We start from the raw sequence: 27,068 nt of genomic DNA, 5'->3' as shown, positions 1-27,068 counted from the left end.
ATTTATATTTAAATGCCTGTATTATCCAGGGGAAAATAATGTAGAAGCAATTAACTTCAAGTGCAAACCACTGGACACATTTCAACCAAAGAGTACACATATCACATAGTGTCTAAGGAATTGCTGTGAGGGTGAAAGTGAAAAATAAGTGTAGCCCATGATACATGTATATCCAGATTTCATTCATCCTGTATCTGCTAATGTGCGAGCATTTAGCAACTTTCAAAAAACTTTACATATAATGTCAAAGTTTTATGAAATGTTTCTCACTGACAACCCTCCAAAAATGATGAAAGGAAAAACATTACTTAGTACACTTTCACTGATCATGCTGTAAAACTGCCACATGAAGCATGATGTTTTAATTTATTACTACTTTACTGCTAACTGTTTTCTTGACATTTTGCGGACAGTATTCACATATACCACTGAATGTACCAGCAAAATTATATCACTGTATGGCACACAGTTCAGGAGAGATGGTGCCAAACACTAAATTGCATGAAAATTAGACTACATGGTGAAATTTGCTAGAGATACGAGGCTTACCCAGAAACTAATGTTATAAGGCATGCAGCTTTAACATGGAATGTCCGTGGGTGAAGTTGGTACCACTGCTATGTCGCAGGAAACCAGTGGAAGGAAGAAGCATTCCCAACAATCATTAGCTTGTCAATTAGTGTTGCAGTGACTTTTAGAAATAAGCTTTCTCATTCCAGCTCCTGGCAAGGGCAAAGTGCATGCTGTAATTTGCTACCTAAATGCTAAGGGCATGAACACTGCTGAGATTCATCATGAAATTGTTTCAGTGTGTGGAGAGGATGTAATGTCAAGAGAGCTTGCGATGAAATGGGTGCAGAATTTTAATTTCTGAAGGATGAAAATTAATTATGAAGACAGAATCGGAAGGCCATTTGCTGTGACTGACGATGTGGTGCAGAAAATTGAAGCTCATCATGTCTCTGATTGCCATTCGACAATTTACCAAAACACACAAAATGAACAGGCTCAGTGCTGCTCATAAATTTCTTGATCGTTTTGAGACTGAAGACAAGGCTTTTCTCAGTTCTATAGTGATAGAAGATGAAACTTGGGCTTGTCACCATTCTCCAAATGGCAAACAACAGTCAGTGCAGTGGTGTTGTACTCATTCTCCTTCAGCCAAAAAAATGACAACTCAACAAACAGCAAGGAAAATCAGGGTGTCAGTGTTTTGGGACAGAAAACAGGGATTCTGCTCATTGATTTTTTGGAAACTGGTGAAATAATAAATGCTTTAAGATATTGGAAGACCATGAAGGAACTTCATACAAAGCAAACGTCAGGGGTTTTTAACAACAGGAGTGTCTCTTGACTGATTGAGACATGTATGTGCCAAGTAAGTGGATTAAGGATGAAAAGGAACCTCATGTTTAACAATCAAGTTCAGATAATGCAGAGGAAACATTGTTGCACTCTCAGTTCAGAAGAGAGCACACACTCTTTTTGACAAGCAAAAATTAGTAGAAATGTATGTGTCACTAAGAAGATCTAAACAAAGTATATAAAAACTTCCATCGGCGTACATTAGTAAAAGATCTTGCTGAGTACTCAAGAAAATTCTAGCCTTGTATAATCACTAATTCTAGCTAGTCACTCAACCACTCTGGGGTAATAATAAAAAACAGTAAAAGCAAAGCTGAAGTTTTAAATTTCATGTTTAAGAAATCATTCATGAAGGAGGATCGTACAAACATACAGTTGTCTAATTTTCATACAGACTCCCACATGGAGGACATACAAATTGGCATCCATGGCTTAGGGAAGCATCTGAAACAGCTGAATGCTAATAGATCACCAGGCCCAGATGGAATCCCAATTCGGTTTTACAAAGAGCACTCTGCAGCATTGACCCCCTTACATAGCCTGCATTTATTACAAATCTCTCACTCGGCATAAAGACCCAAGGGGATGGAAAAAGTGCAAGTGACTCCTGTATGTAAGAAAGGTAAAATATGATAATTATAACCAATATCCTTAACATTGGTTCATTGCATAATTCTCTACCACATTTTGAATTCGGATACAATAAGTTTGCTCAAGACAGGAAAGCTTCTGTACACAAATCAGCATGGGTTTAGAGTACATCAGCCATCTGAAAATTCAACTCTCCCTGTTCTCACATGATATACTACAAACCATGGATGGAGGGCAACAGGCAACATGCTTCTGGAAAGCATTTGAAATGATGTCCCACAACAGATTGTTGACAAGTGTCCAAGCATATGGTTTAGGTTCTCTTATGTGTGAATGGTGGAAAAATTTCTTAAATAAGAGAACCCAGTAGGTCATCCTTGGTGAGTATTCTTTGGATACAAGGATATCATCACAAGTGCCCCACAGAAGCATGATAGGACCACATATTCTCTATATAAATTAATGACCTGTGACAGAGTGAGCAGCAATTAATAGCTGTTTGCTGATGACACTGCGGTGTATGGGAAGTTGTCATCATTGATTGACTCCAGGAGTATACAAGATGACAGGCAAAATTTGTAGTTGGTGTGATGAAAGGCAGCTTGCTCTACATATAGAGTAGAGCAAATTAATGAGGATGAGTACAAAAAATAGCACTGCAACATTTGAATACAGAATTAGTGATTGCACCTCAACACAGTCACTTTGATTAAATATCTAGGTGTAACATTGTGAAGCACTATGAAATGGAATGAGCATGTAATGTTTGTAATAGGGACAGTGAATGCTCTACTGCTTTACTGGGAAAATTTTGGGAAAGTATAGCTCATCCATCAGGTAGACAGCATATAGAACACTAATGCGAGCCATTCTTGAGTACTGTGAACATTGGATTAAAGGAAGATGACAGAAATGCAGAGGTGTACTGCTAGATTTGTTACCAATCATTCTATCAGCACCCAAGTATTATGAAGATGTTTCATGAAAAAATGGCAATCCCTAGATGGAAGACAATGCTCTTTCCACAAGACAGTATTGCAAAAATATAGGTAACTTATATGAGGCTGACTGCAAAAAAATTCTATTTCTGTCAATGCACATTTTACGAAAGGATCAAGGAGGTAAGATCCGAGACATTAGGGTTTGTTCAGAGGCTTTTAAACATTCGTTTTTCGTTGCTCATTTTGTCAGTGTTACATGAAAGAAAGTGACTAGTAGTGGTACAAGGAAGCCTCTGCCATGAACAGTTGTTTGCAAAGTATGTATCTAATTTTGACTTTTATGCTTTCTGGTTACAAGTTCAATTTAATTGCCAACCCCCTCATTAAGTAAAAGTACCATTTTGAAATAGCTTTCCTTCAGCAATTTTACAAATGCACAAAATATTTAAATTTCTGATATTTGTCATACAAATATAGACACCTAGATGAATGATATAATAATTAAAAGTGTGATTTTAAACTGATGATACCGATAAGCTTACCAGGTTCAGGCAGCGAAGAAACTAAACTCTCAACACTTCTCAGCATTTGCAAAACAAGTTGTGGTTATTATGATTACTACTTAAGCACGCTACAAAGAGTTTACTGGCAAGTTTATTACAATAATTTGATGTACTGAAAATTCCAAATTCTTACTTATTGTGTAGACACTGAACCTGAACAACAGATGGAGTTAGCTAACTCCCATACACACCAAACCAACCAAAATGTTATAACCACTTGTTCTACAACAAGTTTGTCCACATTCAGAATGCAACACAGCACTATAGATCTCACAAGTCCTTGTTAGATTTCAGAATTGTGTGTGCATTCTTATAAATTTTCCAGTATATGTAAGACACTTTCTCCATTCTAGTAATGTTTGCTTTAGGTAAAGTCAGATTAGTGTTTACTCACTGTATTTATTACGTTGAGAGCGACACAAAAGGTATAACATGCACAGTACATTGTGTGCATTCTCCACGATGATGTGAAGTATAAAACAACACGCTCCATATTTTTTCTTGTCTCCTCATTGGCATCCATCTTAGGACCTCTCAGCCCTTCACTAATATTGGAAATAAGGCCTCCTTCCCACTTCTTCCACAGCCAGTGAGGTGCATAAAACATCAGACCCTGCAAAAACAATCTTTTTCAACAATCTTCTGGAAAATATTACTGAAATCTACATAAATGTTAAAATATATACTTTTTGGCAGAAAGTTAAAAAATTGGGGTTTAAGCTAACAGTACACAATGTGGTCATAAACAGTCTGAAAAGCTTTTAAGGGTGTTGACATGTTGGTTGTGCTTAGAAATAACTGTTAAAAAAAATTGATGTGTTGTGCCATTTTTTAATTAATCAGCATTGAAGTTAGCCTATCAGGTCATTGTGCATGCCAATTCAAGCAGCCCACCAAACAGTCTGTCAGTTGTTTTCTTAGCATCGACAATTGCTCACAAGACTGCTCAGCCTTTGGCTTGGGTACAGTACTTTCTACCATCCCATGTCCAATTTTGTATCACTTATTTGTGTTCTTAATTTGGTTTTTCTAAAACCAAATGGCAACACTGCCCTGGCACACCACTTAATTTGTGTACACAACAGCCTAATTGGCTAACTGCACTACTAATTAGCTTGGACACATCAAATCTTTCTCATAACAATTATTTCACAGCACAACTTAACCCAAAACACCGTTGCAAAATTTTCAGGCTGTTTCTGACCACTATGTGTATTACATTCAACCACCTGAACAATGAATATTAGTAGAGGAAGGAGGAACAGTAAGTCTCTCAACATTAGATCTAATATCTTACTTTGGCAAATCTCAAGGATAGCATTTCTTGAAAAATATCAAACATGATACATTTAAACAAATATTAATGAAACTTCTCAAACTGCAGAGAACATTATATATCAAGACCTAAGACTGATAGGGAAGAGTTTTTTTTTTGAAATTTGCTGTTACAGAGAATCCTTTCATGCAGCTAGGCAGTTCTGTCCTGTCTCTTGCCGCCCCCCCCCCCCCCCCGCCACCGGCCGACCCGTCTTGTGCCCCCACCCTCCCCCCACTGACCCAAGCTAAATGGGCTAAGTGTGTGTGTGTGTGTGTGTGTGTGTGTGTGTGTGTGTGTGTGTGTGTGTGTGTGTGTGTGTGTGTGTGTGTGTTTTTTTCATTTGACAAGGAACAAACATTCCCAGGTGTGGATATGTAGCAGATCAAAACGATGAAATACATATTCTTTTGTTTCTTTAGAGTTCCATTTTCAAGGTATAAAACACACCTTAAAAGACAATTTGTATTATTGCGTTCAGAGGAGATATTTTCGAAACCATGAAATATAGAAATGTTTCATATTAAAGTTTAAATGTAACTAGGAGTTTGAGAACAATACAATCAACTTCAGTAATAATTTGAAATTTGGCAAACTACCTTGCCACCATTAATTTTGCAAAATGCCTACTTTTTCACATCACATTCATCTGTGTGTAGGCCTAATCAAGGCAGTTTCTGAAATGCCATTTTTGGAAAATAAGTTGTACATAATGTGCTCTGTGTTTTCAACATGCTGGCCGAAGTGGCCGAGCAGTTCTAGGCACTACAGTCTGGAACCGCGCGACCGCTACGGTCGTAGGTTCGAATCCCACCTCGGGCATGGATGTGTGTGATTTGCTTAGGTTAGTTAGGTTTAAGTAGTTCTAAGTTCTAGGGGAGATGGGTCGGCGGGGAGGGGGGGCACGAGACGGGTCGGCGTGGGAGGGGGAGGATGAGATGCACGGGGACGAGGAGATGGGGACAGGTCAGCTAAGTTGGGTTGGGTTGTTTTGAGGAAGGAGACAAAACAGGGAGGTTATCAGTCTTGTCGGATTAGGGGAGGAAGTCGGCCGTGCCCTTTCAAAGGAACCATCCCAGCATTTGCCGGGAGCGATTTTGGGAAATCACGGGAAACCTAAATCAGGAAGTCCTGACACAGGATTGAGCTGCCGTCCCACCAAATGTAAGGCCAGTGTGCTAGCCACTGCTTCACTTCACTAGGTGGTACCTAACTAAATAGGGTATAGATCACAAGATCTGTTGAGGAAATCCCTTTGAACCATTTGGAAAAATGATAACCTAAAACAAGTTTTTGGTGCATTGTGGATATCTCAGGCCATTTATTTTAATAGCACTTAAAACTCTTACAGCGTTCCTATTTTGGGCTGGATTAAGTTGTATTTTGCGATTACCAAGTACAAAAGTAACAGACGAAGATCTTTACATTTTTAATTTGGGTATTATTTTGACTCAAACTAGTTTAAGAAAGTGAAAAAATGTGCCAGAAAAGAAATGAGTTTCTTAGTGCAGACCTATGCTTTTAAAAAATGGAGAACACTGGAACCCTACTGCTATACAATACCACCCTGTAACAATTCACATTATGTAATTTTCTTTTTCTCAGTAATGTGGGTGAAGCCACTATGGATAGTTTATAATAAACCTTTTTGTATGGGAGAATCTAAGAAAATATGTGGAATATATTTTGTAATAAGTATTCATTAACATCATTCCTTTGCCTTGGTGAATTATCTGTAACTGTCTTCATACCAATTCCTTGTGACACATGCACCGACTAACTTTGTTATCATATTAACACTCGAATGTACGTAGCTCTCATGTGGCAGTCTATTGTTACCCTTCAGACTCCAGGCTACCCCAACTTGAAGCTTACAGAAGCTTGCTTATTCATCACTCAGTCGTCCAACACAGTTCATTAAAACTTAGAATGTAGTCTTTTTAGTGAAAAATATAAATGGATTTTATTTACTGGCATGTTACTAAATTCTGCAAAGAATTAATTATTACTGCTCAACAGCTATTAGTATGTGTAATTAAGTTTGGATGTATTCATTCAGCAGTGTCATTTTTTGTCAACAGACTCAAAAAAATAGAAATTGCTTCTCAAAAATATTGGGCTGAGGGGCTGGAGTGGTACACATGTACCATCCCACCCTGTGGTGACACCTATGTATGAGAAGACAAGAAAGACTGTCTATTCCAAGGAAAATTATTCCTGATGAAGATCCCATCTTTCAGTATGGGAAACAAAATAATATCCCCAATTTACATTTCAGGTAATGATCAAAGCAGTATATTACAGAAAGTCTGTTTTATATAAAGGAATATTAGCAATTTTTTCCTACACACCAACTCTGAATGAAGATAAGAGGGGTGGAGTGGGAGCAGAGGGGAGGGGCACATCACTTACCATCTATTGCACACTGTGCAGTGTCATGTGAATTATCGACTGACTTCTGTGATAATGGTATAACAAGGATAGTGGATGGTCATGGTCTAAGAAATACAAAAGATGAAACTTAAGACAACAAGTAAATTTCAATAGATTCGTCAGAATGATTCTGGGCAGGTTATATTTCACTGTTCATAATGGAATTTTAAGAAGTTTAAGACAATATAGCTGTTATTCTCTTACCTGGAATACCAGTACAAATGGGACCCACTGGTAATAGTTATGGTGCACAACACTCTCTTCATATGCCAAATATGGTCCTACATTATATGCAGCTACATCCACACCAGGTCTTCCACCTTTTAATCTTGGCACGGTAAATGTTGATGTAATCCAGCAGTATGTTGTAACAGCCTTTTTTATCTTTTCATTATCAACAATACAAGTTATTGGATCACCTGTAGTGCAAATAAAGTTAATATTATTAATCTTTTATTTGAAATGACACCCTCCTCAATCACTCTCAGCTGTCTGTATAGAATGAAAGTTTAAAAACCTGATTCATATGAACATTACTATTAATTAAAATTACCACCATGTGTTCAAATATTCTGATTAATCATAAGAGTGGCTTACATGGTAGTCTTACGTTGTTTCTGAAAATCAGATTCTCAATTCCCTGCCTAATGTCTGTATGAGACATTTGCACCAAACTATAAAACATAATTTTGAACTCCAGAGAGGGATGCACAGCCTTTTTATCTCATGCATTTTAGTGTCATTCCTCCTGCAGTATGCCTTTGCTTTTAATTCCAGTAAAAGCTTTTTACACAGGTCTACTGCTATGGATCAGCACAAGAGAAAGAATGATTGTTGTAATCTAAGGTTGGAAAAACTGGAAGTCTCTTTACCGTTGTGCTATTGTCTGGAAGAATTCAATGCATTTAGTGGCCAATGCTTTGAATCTAATGGTGTTTCACAGCTACTGTCATCAGGAAATCAAAAATAATTTGACTTACTGAGTATTCAATGCATACCTAATAATGCTCCAAATGCATTGTTCTTGAATTTTTTTGTTTTGTGAATAAATCTGTTCACATGCCTTAAAACTTTTGTAGTATTCCTTGCAGTTTTAAGCCTTTATTATAGTTAGTCCTCTGAATTAAATGGCTGTACTTTCATCTCAGGTGTCAACCATACTTAACTATCACCAGTTGTTCCCATCACTTTGTAGAGGACAAGTGGATTCATACTGTCATTAGAATATTTTTTAGGAAAGAAATTCCTCATCTACTGTGTTCCTTGAGCAAATTTTCAGTAGACTCCCTCTGAATAAGGTTAGAGTTGGCATTTATGATTCTGTGATACTGTACTTTTCTCTTCTTGGGTTAAACCTGACAGACATGGATATCTACAACTGCCATTTGACAATTACGCCAGACTTCCTACATATTACGAAGCTCACATCAGCTTCATCAAAGACTGTTAGATTTAAAAATTACTCACCAATTGCTGTTGCACTATTTTTGTTGTGTATTTTACTGTGGGGAAACAGACTATGTACTCTAAACAGTACTATCCCAGACGAAATTAGTACTGAAATCACTGTATACAATGACTTACCAGTCATTTCTGTGTCTTGTTCCGATTTTAATTGCATGACTAAGTTTAGAATTGCTATCCCACATGCTACCAATTCTTTTACTGAAGCACAGCACTGTAAGATTTGTTTAACACATTACTTGTTTAGGAGTACAACCCGGGGCTTTACTCCTGTATATAGCCAACAGCTCCCTATTTCTTCCTTCTAACATGCCTACAATACACATTACACTAACTAATCTCTGAAATAATGAACTTCACAGATTGAGAGAGTATGATGTTATTTCAGTGATTACAACATCGAGTCAAAATTATGAACTGGACAGTCTATCTGTATAATGTTGCACCCAGTCTGATGAGAATGCGTGCACCGATTCAGTTTGAAAGAGCATCAAAGCTGTTGCACCCTTTCCTGGAGGCAAGATGGGCCACAACACACTTAACTGGTACTCTTATTCCAGATACTGCGCGCGGATGAAGTCTACATCCGTACTGGTCTCATACATGTTCTATTGGGGACAGATCTGAGGATAATTGTTGAATATTTTTACTGCACACCCAATTCTAGTTGGAGGTGACTAACCTACGAAGTCTAGACTGGTAGGTCTATGGATTCATTGCAGGGGTACACACAGACAGTCATCCGAAATACTATTTAACACATTTTCCAAAAAATGTCTTGAGCAGCAAGCTTGGCAGCCCACACACGAAACATCTTTAACCTTGTAGCAACAAATAGGCTGGATCTCATCAATAATGTCAATTTAGCAATGGGGATTAGTGACCATGATGTCATTACATCAACTATGATTACAAAATTTAATAAATAAGTCAAGAAACTAGGAGAGAGTTTGTGCTAGATAGAGCAGATAAGCAGTTAATAGCATCTCACTTAGAGAGTGAACTGATGTCATTTAATTCCAGTAAGATGAACACAGAGAGATTATGGGCAAAGTTCAAGCAGATTATAAATCATGTCTGGAAAGTTGTGCGCCTATTAAGTAGTTTAATAATGAAGCTCAGAAAATGCTGGGGAAGCAGAGGCTCTTGCACTCTCGGTCAAAAGAGAATGCGCAAATGACTACAAGCACAGGTTAGCAGAAACTCGTGCATATGTGAAAAGATCTGTTCACAAAGCATAGTTCTAACACCGTGACACTTTACCAAAAGATCCAGCTGAGAACCCAATAATGTTCTGGTCCTATGTAAAATCGCTAAGCCAGTTTAAGGCTTCCATCGAGTCCCTTGTTGACGAGTCTGGTGTCACAGCTAGAGGTTTTACAAAGAGTACTCTACAACATTGGCACCTTACCTAGCCTGTATTTATTGTTAATCTCTAGTCCAGCACAAAGTCCCATATAAAAGGAAGCGCAAGTGACTCCTGTTTCTTGTACAAAAGAAGGGTAAAGAACGGATCCACAAAATTACAGACCAATATCCGTAACTTAAGTTTGAACATATTCTCAGTTAAGATATAATAAATTTTCTTAATGCTGAGAAGCTTATATTCACAAATTATGGTTTTAGAAAGCATTGCTCATGCAACACTCAGCTTACACTTTTCTCACATGATATACTGTGAACTATGGATGAAAAGCAATAGATTCTGTATTTCTAGATTTCCAGAAAGCATTTGACATGGTTTCCCACTGAAGGCTGTTAAAGGTACGAACATATGGAATAAGCTGCTAAGATTCTTGAGTAATAGAACCCAGTATGTTGTCCTCAATGTCTAGTGTTCATCAGAGACAAGGGTATCGTCAGCAGCGCACCAGGGATGTATGATAGGATCACTGTTCTCTATATACTTAAATGATTTGGCAGACGGGGTAGGCAGCACTCCGCAGTTGTTTTCTGATGCTGGTCTTGTGTATGGTAAGGTATCAAAGTTGAGTGACTGTAGGAAGATACAAGATGACACACAAAATTTCTAGTTGATGTGATTAAAGGCAGCTAGCTCTAAATGTGGGAAAATTTAAGTTACTGCAGACAAGTAAGAAAAACCTGTAATGTTCAGGTACAGCATTAGTTGTGAACTGCTTGAGACAGTCAAGTCACTTTAATTTCTAGGCATTAAGCTGAAAAGCAATATGAAATGGAATGTGCTTGTGGTAGAGAAGGCAAATGGTTGACTTCGGTTTATTGGGAGGATTTTCAGAAATTATAGTTCATGTGTAAAGGAGGCCACACATAGGACACTGGAGTGTCCTATTCTTTAATACTACTGAAATGTTTGGGATCCATACCAGATCAGGCTGAAGGAGAACATTGAACTAATTCAAAGGCAGGGTGTTAGATTTGTTGCTCGTAGGTTCAAACAACATGTAAATGCTAAAGTTGCTTCAGGAACTCAAATGGGAATCTCTAGAGGGAAGGTGACATTCTTTTTGAGGAACACTATTCAAAAAATTTACAGAACTGACATTTTAAAATGACTGACATAGTTCTATTGCTCACAACATATATCACTTTTAAGGACCAAGAGGGAATTAAAGCTCATACGAAGGCATCATGCAAACTGTTCATATCAGAGACATCCCTTATTGAGACAAGCAGTTTCATTGAAAAATGGCATCTTGATTCTGTCACGAGAGGCAACACAAGAGGACACAGGTTGTCCAGAACATCCTGTTGTGTCATCAGTTCCCTGAATTACTAACAGCCATTACCAGAAGTCTTATTCAATGGCGCCCAACATCAGGGTGCTAGGAGAAATGCTACTGCGCCCCTCCTACATTAGAAGAATGGGACCTCTCCCCAGGTCACTGATGAAAATCATCTGGGATAGTTCACAACTGTAACTCATCACTGGATATAATGCAAAATCATTCAGCCACCAGTGCTTCCTGGATGACACCACTCCAAATGCAACCATTTGTGGTGTTGTGTTAATGGCAGCTTACACACAGGATGGTAATTCTACTAGGGATAGTCTGTCTGATCTTAGTTTAGTATTAATGGGGCAGGGATGATTAATGGAGGGAATCCATTCCTCATTTTTAGATGGCATGCACTGAACACAAGTCCCCTTCATTTACACATTCACATCAGACAATGTCGTTTTGGTGCTTCACTTTTTTTGTCATGCAATGTGTACAAACAGTGTTTCAAATAGATACAACTGATTTCACAAAACTGTTTTCTGCAATGAGGAGGGTAGAAACAAGTAAATTTTAACCTTCATATCAAAAGGAGCAAAAACAGTGAAAGCAGTAACTCCAGATGTGCTCACAATAATATGAGTGACTTCTTGGGATGATGTTATGCATCTTCTGAAGGCTATGTTGAGCATCTGATAAATCTTTGTACGTTAATGCCACAACTGCTCACAGCAATACACCATTGTTACTCCCTTATTGTTGCCAATATAAGCATGGGTAGGGAACTGGACAAATTCTTCTAAACTGTGAATATTCTTTGTATGTATTTAATTGCATGAAGTAGGGACTCCAAGGTTGTATGCAAATTCATATTAAAAATATACTCTTGAAAAATCGGATGATTAATTTGAAAATAAAAACCTAATTCTAAGTGTAATTTACTCAAAGTTTCTATGTTTCAGTCTGGTGAACACTGAATCTTCTTGAAACATAGTGTGTATTTTAACATAGTTTAAATGTTTAGCTAAAATATTATAAAAACTGAATAATAATTTACAGTAATATGGGATACATATATGTACCTCTATTTTAAAATTAGTCTGGGCTTCTTTAATAACTAAAGTGGTGACTGCCTCCACAACAAGGATATTGTTCAGTGAGTAATTCCAAAGATTCAATTTTTGGGGCATCTTTCATATGTAAATCTTACTTGTTGTTTGAGGTAAGGTTAATGGCATTTATTCAGACCCAACCATTGTTCAAATTGTCTGCTGCATATAATTTAACCACAGAGAAATCTGATGTGCTAACTATATTATTAACTACTTGAATGACCCTAAGTTCATGAAACCAAATTTACACCACTTACAGAAATCTGTTCAATATTTTGCATCAATTCTCATGTCTCACTGAGTGCATAAAGCTAAAAAGGGCTTTGCTATGCAGCTTCTTTTTTAACAATTACATTTAGTGATATTTATGAGAATCTCAATGACAGATTTTCCATCCTAACTTACTTCATTGTAATGAGTGTGAGAGGCTGCATGTTTTCTAAGATATTGTTCCTGTCCATTAACAACCATCAATAGGTAATTAAACAATTAACTTGAAGGTGAAAGTGCAGAGATAAGAAATATTACCAAAGTTACAATAGTGATACATACCAAGGAAACTTGTTGCTGTGCACAATATACTTGCGAGGAACAAAAAAGCACTCGTGAATCGATAATGAAGTCTGAAGTCAAAGGTATCTATTACTTCCTTGTCCCAGGCTCTGACTTTGACGAATTTTGCAACTGATGATGCAAATTTCAAGAGAGACATGTTGGTCCGTTCAGCCTGTGAACATAATATAATGGAAAACCTTAACTTGAATTATTTAAAAATCACATTACAGGAAATTATTGAAGTTTAACTGTTTAGAAGATAACACTGGCAAAATACATTGTTAGCTGAATGTTGGTGATCTTTAAATGCCAGTTTTCAGTACAAGCTGAAGGTTTTATCTTTGTGCACTCGTCCACCCAGAAGAGTACCCAAGGTATAAGAGTTATTGTCTCATCCAAAAATGATGGATTTAGGATACATTCCTTTTATAACAATAACTCTGAACTGATTCCCACCATACTGTTTGGCTTTTTCATAGTTTTCCTAAATCATTGTACATTAATGCCATGACTGCTCACAGCAATACACCATTGTTACTCCCTTATTGCTGTTAATATAAGCATGGGTAGGGAACTGGATAAATGCTTCTAAACTGTGAATATTCTTTGTATATATTTAATCCCAAACTGCAATAACATGTTTTGTTATTTTGTGATTGATGTTGTCTTTTAGAATAAAAAAAGTGATCAATATTATGATGCCAGAATGATCCTTTCCTGCAAATGCACAGCTCACACCATTCCTCTGGATAACAAGGGTAGTGATAATGACCAGATCCCAATTCAAGTGACATAATTTCAGCTAACAAGTCAGTAAGACATTCCTCTTCCCTTACAATATAACCATGTCACCAGTATCAAACATACATACATACATACATAGAATGCAAAATCTGTCATTCCAAATGTGTTGCTAATGGGCCAATACTCACATATTACATCCCTTTTACATGAGTCACAGATACTTTTCACATAATTTTACAAAGAGAGAGATACATATCTTAAGACTGGATGTTTATGTGTAGTGTCATCATCCATTACTCAACTACATTGTAGGAATAGCAACATAAATACAATACACATCAAACTTGGCAAATTACTGAAATGCATGTCTGAGCTTACTTCCCATTGCCCCATTTATTGATGTTTCTTCCTATTCAATTTTCATATGGAATGCAGGGAGAATGATTGCTTCAGTAGCTTTGTGTGCTGTAGTCAGTCTAATCTAGTATTCACGATTCCTGTGTGAATGGTATCTAGGAATAGATTCTTACATTTGTAATGGTTCTCCAAATTTATAAATAGGCTTTCACAAGATAATTGGCCTGTATCTCCATGTGTGTGCCATTTCCATTTTTTCAGTATCTCTAAGAGTATTGAACATATGGTCATTCATGCGACCCCTGTTTCTAAACTTCTATCCGCTGTTAGTGCCATTTGGCATAGGTCCCACTTTGAACAAGTGTTCTATAAGCAACCTCTTTCATAGACTGATTGCATTTTATCAGTATCTTACACATGAATTGAAGTTTGTCACTTGCTTTCTTTAAAACTGAGCCTATGTGATTGTTCTGTTTCATACTCCTACAAATTGTTAGACCTATGAATTTGTACAGTTGGCTGATTTCTACAGTGACAAATTGGTAGTAAGGTCATGTGATGAGATCTTTTTCTTCTTGTGAAAGTGTGCAGTTTTACATTTCTGAACATTTAAATCAAATAGCCTATCTTTGTATAATTTTGAAACCTTATGAGATCTGACAATATCTATGCACTTTCCCTGGCACTAGACAGTCACATAACTGCATCATCAGCAAACAATTTGAGGTTATTATAAACATTGCCTGCCTGGTTATTAATGTACAGCATGAGCAGCAAGGGCTGCTACAAGCTTCCTTGATTCATGCATGGTCTTACCTCTATGCCTTTTGCTTCTCCATCCAAGATAACACACTACTCCTTCCTACAAAGAAATCCTTCTCAGTATCATCTAAAATATTGTTGTCTACTCCATATGACCATGCTTTAGTTACTGCAGCTATATACTGAAAATATTGCATTTCATTCTTAAGACTTAAATATGAACTCTTCAAATATTTATGCTAAGGAGAGCATTAATATGTTTGAAGCATAATCTGTCATGGAACACCTGACAAAAATGTACCTTTAGTGATAATAGTATGGTTAGAGTAAGCTAGCCAGAAAAATATTGTTATGAAGTTAGCAAATAAAAGATGATTGGAACTGTATTAATAAAATATACCTCAAAGTGTTCGGTACAGAAGCTGCTGCATTGTCAGGACAAATCCATAAACCTAATGATGTAGACATCTCAAAGCCTAAGTAATATTTTCACCTTTCTGGCAACATAAGAAGCAGAATCACTCTAACAGAAGTGAACAGAAAGAAAAAAAAAAAAAAAAAAACCATCTTATTTTAAAACACGACTTAGGATGGCAATTCATTTAAATATATGTTGTTGTTGTTTTCAGTCCTGAGACTGGTTTGATGCAGCTCTCCATGCTACTCTATTCTGTGCAAGCTGCTTCATCTCCCAGTACCTACTGCAACCTACATCCTTCTGAATCTGCTTAGTGTACTCATCTCTCGGTCTCCCTCTACGATTTTTACCCTCCACGCTGCCCTCCAATGCTAAATTTGTGATCCCTTGATGCCTCAAAACATGTCCTACCAACCGATCCCTTCTTCTAGTCAAGTTGTGCCACAAACTTCTCTTCTCCCCAATCCTATTCAATACCTCCTCATTAGTTACGTGATCTATCCACCTTATCTTCAGTATTCTTCTGTAGCACCACATTTCGAAAGCTTCTATTCTCTTCTTGTCCAAACTAGTTATCGTCCATGTTTCACTTCCATACATGGCTACACTCCAAACAAATACTTTCAGAAACGACTTCCTGATACATAAATCTATATTCGATGTTAACAAATTTCTCTTCTTCAGAAACGCTTTCCTTGCCATTGCCAGTCTACATTTTATATCCTCTCTACTTCGACCATCATCAGTTATTTTACTTCCTAAATAGCAAAACTCCTTTACTACTTTAAGTGTCTCATTTCCTAATCTAATTCCCTCAGCATCACCCGATTTAATTTGACTACATTCCATTATCCTCGTTTTGCTTTTGTTAATGTTCATCTTATATCCTCCTTTCAAGACACTGTCCATTCCGTTCAACTGCTCTTCCAAGTCCTTTGCCGTCTCTGACAGAATTACAATGTCATCGGCGAACCTCAAAGTTTTTACTTCGTCTCCATGAATTTTAATACCTACTCCAAACTTTTCTTTTGTTTCCTTTACTGCTTGCTCAATATACAGATTGAATAACATCGGGGAGAGGCTACAACCCTGTCTCACTCCTTTCCCAACCACTGCTTCCCTTTCATGTCCCTCGACTCTAATAACTGTCATTCTGTACAAATTGTAAATAGCCTTTCGCTCCCTGTATTTTACCCCTTCCACTTTCAGAATTTGAAAGAGAGTATTACAGTCAACATTGTCAAAAGCCTTCTGTAAGTCTACAAATGCTAGAAACGTAGGTTTGCCTTTTCTTAATCTTTCTTCTAAGATAAGTCGCAAGGTCAGTACTGCCTCACGCATTCCAACATTTCTACAGAATCCAAACTGATCCTCCCCGAGGTCTGCATCTACCAGTTTTTCCATTCGTCTGTAAAGAATTCGCGTTAGTATTTTGCAGCCGTGGCTTATTAAACTGATAGTTCGGTAATTTTCACATCTGTCAGCACCTGCTTTCTTTGGGATTGGAATTATTATATTCTTCTTGAAGTCTGAGGGTATTTCACCTGTCTCATACATCTTGCTGGTAGAGTTTTGTCATGACTGGCTCTCCCAAGGCCGTCAGTAGTTCTAATGGAATGTTGTCTACTCCGGGGGCCTTGTTTCGACTCAGGTCTTTCAGTGCTCTGTCAAACTCTTCACGCAGTATCGTATCTCCCATTTCGTCTTCATCTACATCCTCTATTTCCATAATATTGTCCTCAAGTACATCGCCCTTGTATAAACCTTCTATATACTCCTTCCACCTTTCTGCCTTCCCTTCTTTGCTTAGAACTGGGCTGCCATCTGAGCTCTTGATATTCATACATGTGGTACTCTTCTCTCCAAAGGTCTCTTTAATTTTCCTGTAGGCCGTATCTATCTTACCCCTAGTTGAGATAAGCTTCTACATCCTTACATTTGTCCTCTAGCCATCCCTGTTTAGCCATTTTGCACTTCCTGTCGATCTCATTTTTGAGACGTCTGTATTCCTTTTTGCCTGCTTCATTTATTGCATTTTTATATTTTCTCCTTTCATCAATTAAATTCAATATTTCTTCTGTTACCCAAGGATTTCTAGCAGCCCTCGTCTTTGTACCTACTTTATCCTCTGCTGCCTTCACTACTACATCCCTCAGAGCTACCCATTCTTCTTCTACTGTATTTCTTTCCCCTATTCCTGTCAATTGTTCCCTTATGCTCTCTCTGAAACTCTGTACAACCTCTGGTTCTTTCAGTATACTTATTAAATACTCAACTGGTGCTTAGAGGACCATAACATTTTAAAAACTGTGATAGAGTTATTGATTTCCCACATTTATTGTGAGGCATTAATACTGTACATTTCAATTTCTCATGAATACATAAAACATAGGAAGGGCATACGATAACACAAAACAACAGTGTCATTTCTACTTACATGAATGGTTTTGGAAAAAAAAAATGCGTCACAAAAGATGATGCACCCATGACAGTCATGAAATGAGTTGATCAGAAAATAGCATCATTTAAAGGAGTGTAAAGCGGTAAAAGAGGTGGGGTGTGGTTGATATGAAGTAGAGACATGAATCATTATGTTATAAGAATGTACATGGAAGTGACCTCAGTATTACGTATTACGGAAACACATACTTTCAGTCATAACACCGCGACAAAATCTGGCCAAAGCGCGTTATTTTTAGTAGTTTGTTTTGCTAGCATATCGGGAAACGTGAAATCGGCGCATTTACACGGAACAGTTACGTTTATATTTCGTACTGCGATGTTGCAATGTTTTGTAAAGAGGTGGATGGGTGGCGGGATAAGTTTTAACCTATTCCCCAGCAACATGTTAAACTTACAGCCCTGTCCATATATACCTAATGACAAATATGAGCATCTGCTTGGCACTTAAATGTGATTTGCAGAGTATCCATGTAGATGAGCATGCTTATTCTGCAACGAACTGTCCCATAGAAACTTAATACAACGGTGTAAGTAATCACAAAAATTATTTATTTCTGTTACATTTATAATATAATGCCGCCAGATTAAGATACAATACTGCGACACATTTTAAATTACCCTCTGCTTCTTTTGCTGTAGGTTTTTGTTTAGGGACGGACGACGCTACAGGTTAGCCAACATTTGCACCGAAGTCTTAGAACTTTGGAAGAACCTGATATAGCATTTATAAAATTCGTCAGTGTTGCCTTACAAATTGAATGAATCGCTGCAAACAGAACGTGTTTACGAATCTAGTTGACTGATTATTGGAAACTACAAAAAGTTGCATTATCCAACACCACAAGATGCTTTATTTTTTTAGTATCAACTAGGGTAACTTCTAATCCACGCAATAAAAGGAAACTGAATAAGCACCTAATGAAACAGTAAGGAAATCATCGGTCCTATTGCTTGCAGCAATATAGTGCCAAGGCTGCAATTATAAAACATGTTAGTTCGAGGACGAACGCTGTGCATAACTTAGCTTCCCTGCCTCGAATGCACAGAGTCGTATGATACATACACACATAAGTTATTTTTCAGGGAGACCTATTAAGAACTGCAGCTGCGTACGTACTTAATGTCTGCCAACCGTCTTAGAGTACCTGTTGATTCCTAGAACGCAAGCCACGAGTTTAGCAGAAATCATGGAAATAAGCCTTCTGCACCGACAATTCCTCAGACAATACATTATCTGCCTACTACACAAACAATGGTAGGGCTAAATTGTCCGTTTTCTCCTGCCAATACCTAAATCGTCCGAAAGAACGCTAAACCGCGATATAGCATGTAAATGGTACATTTATTGTGCGGGGAATGGGGCAACGCCAAACATCACAGTACTCTATTGCCTTCCCCTTCCACATTGCCTTTTTGCATCAGAACCACTATTCAAGTCCGCGGACGCGCAGTTTCGTGGGCAACGTGACCTGACTTTACGCATAAAACTGACAATATGGATAGGATCGCCACTACAACGAAGCTCTCAAGTCTGCAACTGGTCACTGTGATTCAAGAATTCCACGGTAAACACCATGTGAACGTCCACAGCTTACCGCTGCTAAGCTTTCACTTATCTACGCCCCCTTTCGAGCTAGTAGATGTAGTTCATTTTTGCGGTATTAATTCGTAATTAATATCAAGCAAGTGTACATAATTGTTGAGAGAAGGGTAGCACACAACTAACCTGGATCTTACGCTTAACTACGAAATTAATTTATCTTAGCTGTGCTGTACCGTTACATATTGTTTTAGGTAAGCTGCTGATAGTGTACCTGTACCTGAAAGAAGAAGTAGCCTACTCAAGAACAGAACTCCCCTTCGGTAATTCATTAGATTTCGAGACTGCTTTGGGAATTGCAAACAGTTGACTCATCAGCGGGCTTTTGTTCTGCTTCAGCCACACAGGTAGGCGACACACAAACAGGAGTGTCTCAGATTACAGACAGAGTGGCTGGAATGTTTGCAATTAATCGAATTTAAATGCAATGCAGAAAACACACACTATAGCGCCACAATGTGACCAGCCCATGCAGCGCAAAAAAGGTAACTGTCCCATAAAATTCAGAGTAAACTGCTCGTTGCTGCTCCCATATTGCAGTCATCCGGGCGTATCACGTATAAAATAATGCTCTTGCTACAGCCTACAATAGCTCGAAAGCCGGCTGATTAAACGACTGAGGCCAAAACATCACCACGTGACAGATCGCACATTCGTCAGAAACCATCCTCTATTTACACAAATTTTCGTTACAGTAGAGTCTTGTCAGTATTGACCTACTGCAACACAACAGCTTTTCTTCGTCGATCACTTAGAGCACAAGAAAATCCAAAACCGCAAAGATAGCGGGTTGGCCGGCGCGATGTACCTGGAGGAGAGGCTAGGAACGGTGCAGCACGTGTCCTTCGCTGTTGGCGTACCGAACACTACTGGCGTCTGGCCGCTCACTGCCTTTCCAGCGGTTCTCTGTGGCTCCCCACCAGCGTGGCCCAACCACAGGGAAGGGAGCGTTCTAGCGGAAACCGCTGCACCGCCACGGAAGACAGTTGCAGCGCTCTACCGCCAGTCGCTGCGATTGGAAATGAGCAAAAACAGCGCAGTTGTGTAGCAGGGGGGGGGGGGGGGGTTTATGACAAAACTTGCTCTGTGACACGAGATATAAACATAATTTGTTTTCGTCGTGTCTCTCCGGACACAAGGAGGCCTCACATGTTCTATAATATTGTCAAACCGTCAGTATACAGGGTGATCAAAAAGTCAGTGTAAATTTGAAAACTGAATAAATCACGGAATAATGTAGATAGAAAGGGACAAATTGACACACATGCTTAGAATGACATGGGGTTTTATTGGAACCAAAAAATACAAACATTCAAAAAATGTCCGACAGATGGCGCTTCATCTGATCAGCAATAATTAGCATAACAAAGCAAAGGTGATGTTCTTTACAGTAAATTCTCAATATGTCCACCATCATTCCTCAGCAATAGCTGTAGTCGAGGAATAATGTTGTGAACAGCACTGTAAAGCATGTCCGGAGTTATGGTGAGGCATTGGCGTTTGTCTTTCAGCATCGCTAGAGATGTCGGTCGATCACGATACAATTGCGACTTCAGGTAACCCCAAAGCCAATATTCGCACGGACTGAGGTCTCGGACCTGGGAGGCCAAGCATGATGAAAGTGGCAGTTGAGCACACGATCATCACCAAATGACGCGCGCAAGAGATCTTTCAGGCGTCTAGTAATACTTTTTTTTAGTTCTAATAAAACCCCATGTCATTCCAAATATGTGTCTCAATTTTTCCCTCTCTATCTACATTGTTCCGTGGTTTATCAAGTTATCAAATTTATACTGACTTTTTGATCACCCGGTATTAACCGTCTGAGAGCAGCTGAAGATGGCATAGTAAACGGCTGAAACTGGTAGCCAAATAAAACAGGTTCGGAAACTAGACGGTTGAAAAGAGTTTAATTTGACATTCTGTATCGAACAGTCGGGTCCCGCAGCCATCTGTAAAAAAGATGGACATGCAGAGACTCTTTAGGATTCTTAAAATACGTGATCAATACGAATTCTCCAAATCTGCTCCCAGTATCATTATGACGTAAAGGTTTTTCTCAGCTTCGTGTGCTTGGACAGCGTCATGTGAAAGGAGATTTTCTAAACTCTAACTAATGAAGGATTATCGTAGCTCCACTATCAGTAAAGCATGACTCTCTGGTTGCATTTCACGAGATTCGAACCTTGAACTTTCTACACTTCAGGGTTATACGCTAAGCATTACGCTATGCCATTACACTGAAAACCTTTTTATATTTATGACTGGTGTCCCAGACGTAGAGATTAACTGACGGCCTCCAAAAACCCGGCTTCACGCAATGTCGTATGAAGCCTATCTAATGTAAGCCGATCTCCGTGATTACAATAACTGTAAAAATGACGCTGAATCGCGTCTTGCCCGGAAGGCTCCAGTAGTGTCTCTGGTTAGTTTCGAGTCCTCCCTCGGGCATGGGTGCGTGTGTTGTCCTTAGCATAAGTTAGTTTAAGTAGTGTGTGAGTCTAGGGACCGAAGACATCAGCAGTTTGGTCCCTTAGGAATTCACACACATTTGAACATTTTTTTTCTGGAATAAGAAATAAAAGGTCCAGGCCCAGGATTGTGCATCCAAACACATCAAGAAAGACAGGAGGAAACTATTGTAACTGTTCTAACTGTTGTGACAGTTTGGCAGCGGCGAACGGTTCGGGTATGTCGTTGAGCGCCCTGATTGGAGGAAACCAGCTACAACACGTGAAGTATCAACTATAGAGTAATTTTAATCAGACTTACAGCTGCGCTACTGCTTCTAGAAATTTGAAACATTATTCTCGAAAACGAAAGGAAGTCTAATACACATCGGAGAACTGCAAGTAATGCAGCAGCCCGTCTCTCTCTCTCTCTCTCTCTCTCTCTCTCTCTCTCTCTTTCATCTTTTGAGTAATTAGTATGCAGGGAGCGAAAAGTTATAAAAGTTAAAGAACATGAAAGGGAAGCAGTAATTAAGAAAGGGCCGAGACAGGGTTGTCGCCTATCCCCATAATTTTGCCAGAGACAGAAAAGGAAGAGTAGTTGAATGGAAGGGTCGTTGTGTTGAAAAAGGGATAATAAGAAATCACCAATATAAGTAAAACAACAGTAATGTAATGTATTCGAAGCAAATCAGGCGATGCTGATGGTTTTTGCTATATGCGGTTCTAGGCGCTACAGTTTGGAACCGCGCGACCGCTACGATCGCAGGTTCAAATGTGTGTGAAATCTTATGGGACTTAACTGCCAAGGCCATCAGTCCCTAAGCCTACACACTACTTAACCTAAATTTAGATTAGACTAGAGAGGCTTCATACGACGTTGCGTGAAGGACAAACACACACACCCATGCCCGAGGGAGGACTCGAACCTCCGCCGGGGTCAGCCGCGCAGTCAATGACTGCAGCCCCTAGACCGCTCGGCTAATCCCGCGCGGCTAGAATCCTACCTCGGGCATAGATGTGTGTGATGTCCTTAGGTTAGTTAGGTTTAAGTAGTTCTAAGTTCTAGGGGACTGATGACCTGAGAAGTTATGTCCCATAGTGCTCAGAGCCATTTTTGCTACTTGCGAAGCAAAATAACTGGCGATAGCCGAAGCAGAAAGGATATAAAGTGTAGACTGGCAATGGCAAGAAAAGCGTTTCTGAAGAAGGGAAATTTGATAACATTCATATAAATATAAATTAATTCACGCATGTGTCAAAGATCACCTAAGTACTGCTTGACCGAATTTATTTATTTATTTTTTGGTCAGGACAATGTTGGTACGAAAGAAAATTTATGGAAAATCCATCGCAAAAGTCGGAAATTAAAATCAGTTGTTAAAAGATCATCACTTGAGAACGACTCGACCGATTTGGTAGATTTTTTTTGTTTGTTCGTAACTGTAGATGATAATGATACTCTAGGTATGAAAAAAAATGAGTTCAATTATGACAGTTCTGCTGTCACGTATTTTCATAATAAAAAATTAGTTTGACAGTTATGTATATTAACACACAAACACATACGTAACATAAGAGGAGGAAACATTGTTACCGAAAATTTTGAAAAGTTATTGACCGATTTACTAGAAATTTTTAGACGACACGCTAATGAACTTTCGGACAGATATACATACAATACATAAAGGGGAAGCTAATTGCCGCAAACCTCGAAAAGTTCTTGACCGATTTGCTTCCAATTTCTACACGATACTCTAATGAACATTCGAATGGAAATGAACATAGAGGAGGGGGGGGGGGGAGGAGGCGGAGGCGGAGGAGGAGGAGATGGACAGGGAAATGGGGAGAGGGAGGGGGAGAGGAGATTAACGGCGCTACTGAACACTCGGACGGAAATGGACATACAAATGGCGAATTAGGAGATATGGACAGAGAGAAGTGGACGAGGTTATCCACAGATTGATTGGAAAAAGAGGAGATGTACGGAGAGGGAGAGGGAGAGAGAGTGGGGGGGGGGGGGAAGAGAATATTGGCAGATGGAGGGAGAAGGGAAGGAATTTATGATGCACTTGCAACTCCCATACATATTTAGCAATTGCAAAGTATTGCCGAGTTCACTAGTCCAATATAAATTTAAACACACACATCAATAAAAGTTTTGCATCACCTCGATTCCGAGAGTTCCGGAACCAGTACAGAAAACTGGAATAGATATCAACATAAACATCATTTCCGCCCTTTTTATTTCTCATGAAAACCATACATTACATGTTGTACCACCGTACAGCGAGATCTTCAGAGGTGGTGGTCCAGATTGCTGTGCACGCCGGTACCTCTAATACTCAGTAGCACGTCCTCTTGCATTGATGCATGCCTGTATTCATTGTGACATACTAAACACAAGTTCATCAAGGCACTGTTGGTCCAGATTGACCCTCTCCTCAACGGCGATTCGGCGTAGATCACTCAGAGTGGTTGGTAGGTCACGTCGTCCGAAAACAGCCCTTTTCGGTCTATCCCAGGCATGTTCGATAAGGTTCGTGTCTGGAGAACATGCTGGCCACTGTAGTCGAGCGATGTTGTTATTCCGAAGGAAGTCACTCACAATATGTGCACGATGGGGATGCGAAATGTCGTCCATGAAGACGAGTGCCTCGCTAATATGCTGCCGATATGGTTGCGCTATCGGTCGGAGAATGGCTTTCACGTATCGTACAGCTGGTACGGCGCCTTCCATGACCACCAGCGGCGTACGTCGGCCCCACATAATGCCACTCCAAAACAGCAGGGAACCTCCACCTTTCTGCACTCGGTGAACAGTGTGTCTAAGGCGTTCAGCATGACCGGGTTGCCTCCAAACACGTCTCCGACGATTGTCTGGTTGAAGGATATGCTACACTCATCAGTGAAGAGAACGTGATGCCTGTCCTGAGCGGTCCATTCGGCATGTTGTTGGGCCCATTTGTACCGCGCTGCATGGTGTCGTGGACACGACTTCCTGTGGCTGCATGCAAAGCATTATTCAACATGGTGTCGTTGCTGCCAGGGTTCCTCCGAGCCATAATCCGTAGGCAGTGGTCATCCACTGCAGTAGTAGTCCTTGGGCGGCTCTGTATCTCCTCCATGTCCGAACAACATCGCTTTGGTTCACTCCAAGGCGCCTGGACACTTTCCTTGTTGAGAGCCCTTCCTGTCAGAAAGGGACAATGCGGACGCGATCGAACCGCGATATTGACCGTCTAGGCATGGTTGAACTACAGACAACACGAGCCGTGTACTCCTTCCTGGTGGAATGACTGAAACTGATCGGCTGTCGGACCCCTCCGTCCAATAGGCACTGCTCGTGCATGGTTATTTACATCTTTTGGCGGCTTAGTGACATCTCTGAACAGTCAAAGGGACTGTGTCTGTGATACAATATACACAGTTAACGCCTTCCTTCAGGAGTTCTGGGAACCGGGATGATTCAAAACTTTTTTTGATGTGCCTAGTAGGAACTCTTTTCTGAAGGTATTGGTGTGGAGTGTAGCTCTGTACGGAATTGAAACGTAGACGATAAGCACTTCAGACACGAAGAGAATAGAAGCTTTTGAAATGTGGTGCTACAGAAGAATGCTGAAGATTTGGCAATTAGATCGGGTAACTAAAGAGGAGGTACTGAATCTAATTAGTGAACAAAGAAATTTAAGCCAAAATTTGACTTAAAAAAGCGGCGAGTTGATAGGAAACATCCCGAGGCATTAAGGAATCGTCAATTTGGTAGCTTCTTCCCACTGCCGTGCAATCTATAAATGAGTCAGGGCAGTGTTGTACTCACAGCAAATTTGTCCATATCGAAAGTAAGAATTATATGCAGCAGTTGATAAGTGCTTCAGGCGTTCCAGTAACATGCAGAAATATACACGCATACATTCATTTCAACCTCAATACCGCTGCTAAGCCACAAATCATATTATTATGAGTTATTTCTACAATAACTTGTATTCACACGCTGTGTCATAAAAAGAATCCGAACACCTAGCTTAAAGTGACTTACAAAATCGTGGCGCCCTCCATCGGTAATGCTGGAGTTCAGTATGATGTTGGCCAAACCTTAGCCTCGATGACAGCTTCCACTCTCTCAGGTATACGTTCAGTCAAGTGCTGGAAGGTTTCTTGGGAAATGACAGCCCATTCTTCACGGAGCGCTTCACTTAGAAGAGATATCGATACCGGTCGGTGAGGCCTGGCACGAAGTCGGCCTTCCAGAATATCCCACAGGTGTTCTGTAGGATTCAGGTCGGGGCTCTGCCAGTCCATTACAGGGGTGTTACTGTCGTGTAACCTCTCCGCCATAGGCCGTGCATTGTGAACAGATGCTTGATCGTGCTGAAAGATGCAATCGCCATCCCCGAACTGCTCTTCAACAGTGGGAAGAAAGAAGGTGCTTAAAACATAAGTGTAGGCCTGTGCTGCGATAGTGTCACGCAAAACATCAACGGGTGCAAGCCCCCTTCATGAAAAACACGACCACACCATAACAACACCGCTTCCGAATTTTATGTTGGCACTACACACGCTGGCAGATGACGTTCACCGGGCATTCGCCATACTTACACCCTGCCACAGGATCGCCACATTGTGTACCGTGATTCGTCACTCCACACAACGTTTTTCCACTGTTCAATCGTCCAATGTTTACGCTCCTCACACCAAGCGGGGCGTCGTTTGGCTTTTACCGGCGTGATGTGTGCCTTATGAGCAGCCGCTCGACGATAAAATCCAAGTTTTCTCACCTCCAGTCTAACTATCGTAGTACTTTCAGTGGATCCTGACACAGTCTGGAATTCCTGTTTGGTGGTCTGGACAGATGTCTTTCTATTACACATTACGGCCCTCTTCAACTGTGGGCGGTCTCTGTCAAGTCAACAAACGAGGTCGGCCTGTACGCTTTTGTGCTGTACGCGTCCCTTCACGTTTCCACTTCCATCGGAAACAGTTGACTTAGGGATGTTTAGGAGGGTAGAAATCTCGAGTAGACGTATGGTACAAGTGACACCCAATCACCTGATCACGTTCAAAGTCCGTGAGTTCCGCAGAGCGCCCCATTTACATCTACATATACATCTACTATATTCCGCAAGCCACCCAACGGTGTGTGGCGGAGGGCACTTTACGTGCCACTGTCATTACCTCTCTTTCCTGTTCCATTCTCGTATGGTTCGCGGGAAGAACGACTGTCTGAAAGCCTCCG

At 39.8% G+C, this 27,068-nt stretch overlaps 1 protein-coding gene across 1 annotated transcript in view; it reads right to left on the bottom strand.

Annotated features, from left to right (window-relative positions):
• Window positions 1-20,408, bottom strand: part of LOC126278225 (innexin inx3-like) — a 29,460-nt gene extending 9,052 nt beyond the window's left edge. Inside the window, exons 1-4 of the mRNA XM_049978205.1 lie at window positions 20,191-20,408; window positions 13,036-13,210; window positions 7,413-7,627; window positions 3,855-4,073 (exon numbers count right to left, since the gene is read on the bottom strand). Coding sequence (XP_049834162.1) covers window positions 3,855-4,073; window positions 7,413-7,627; window positions 13,036-13,195 — 594 coding nt within the window. The 5' untranslated portion in view covers window positions 13,196-13,210; window positions 20,191-20,408. The remainder of the gene's footprint in view (window positions 1-3,854; window positions 4,074-7,412; window positions 7,628-13,035; window positions 13,211-20,190) is intronic.
• Between the last annotated feature and the right edge of the window lie 6,660 nt (window positions 20,409-27,068).

The sequence above is a fragment of the Schistocerca gregaria genome, chromosome 6 (assembly GCF_023897955.1).
Source record: "Schistocerca gregaria isolate iqSchGreg1 chromosome 6, iqSchGreg1.2, whole genome shotgun sequence".
Taxonomy (NCBI): Eukaryota; Metazoa; Arthropoda; class Insecta; order Orthoptera; family Acrididae; genus Schistocerca; species Schistocerca gregaria.
The sequence above is the reverse complement of the archived record's forward strand: the minus strand, read 5'-3'. Positions and strand labels throughout refer to the sequence as shown.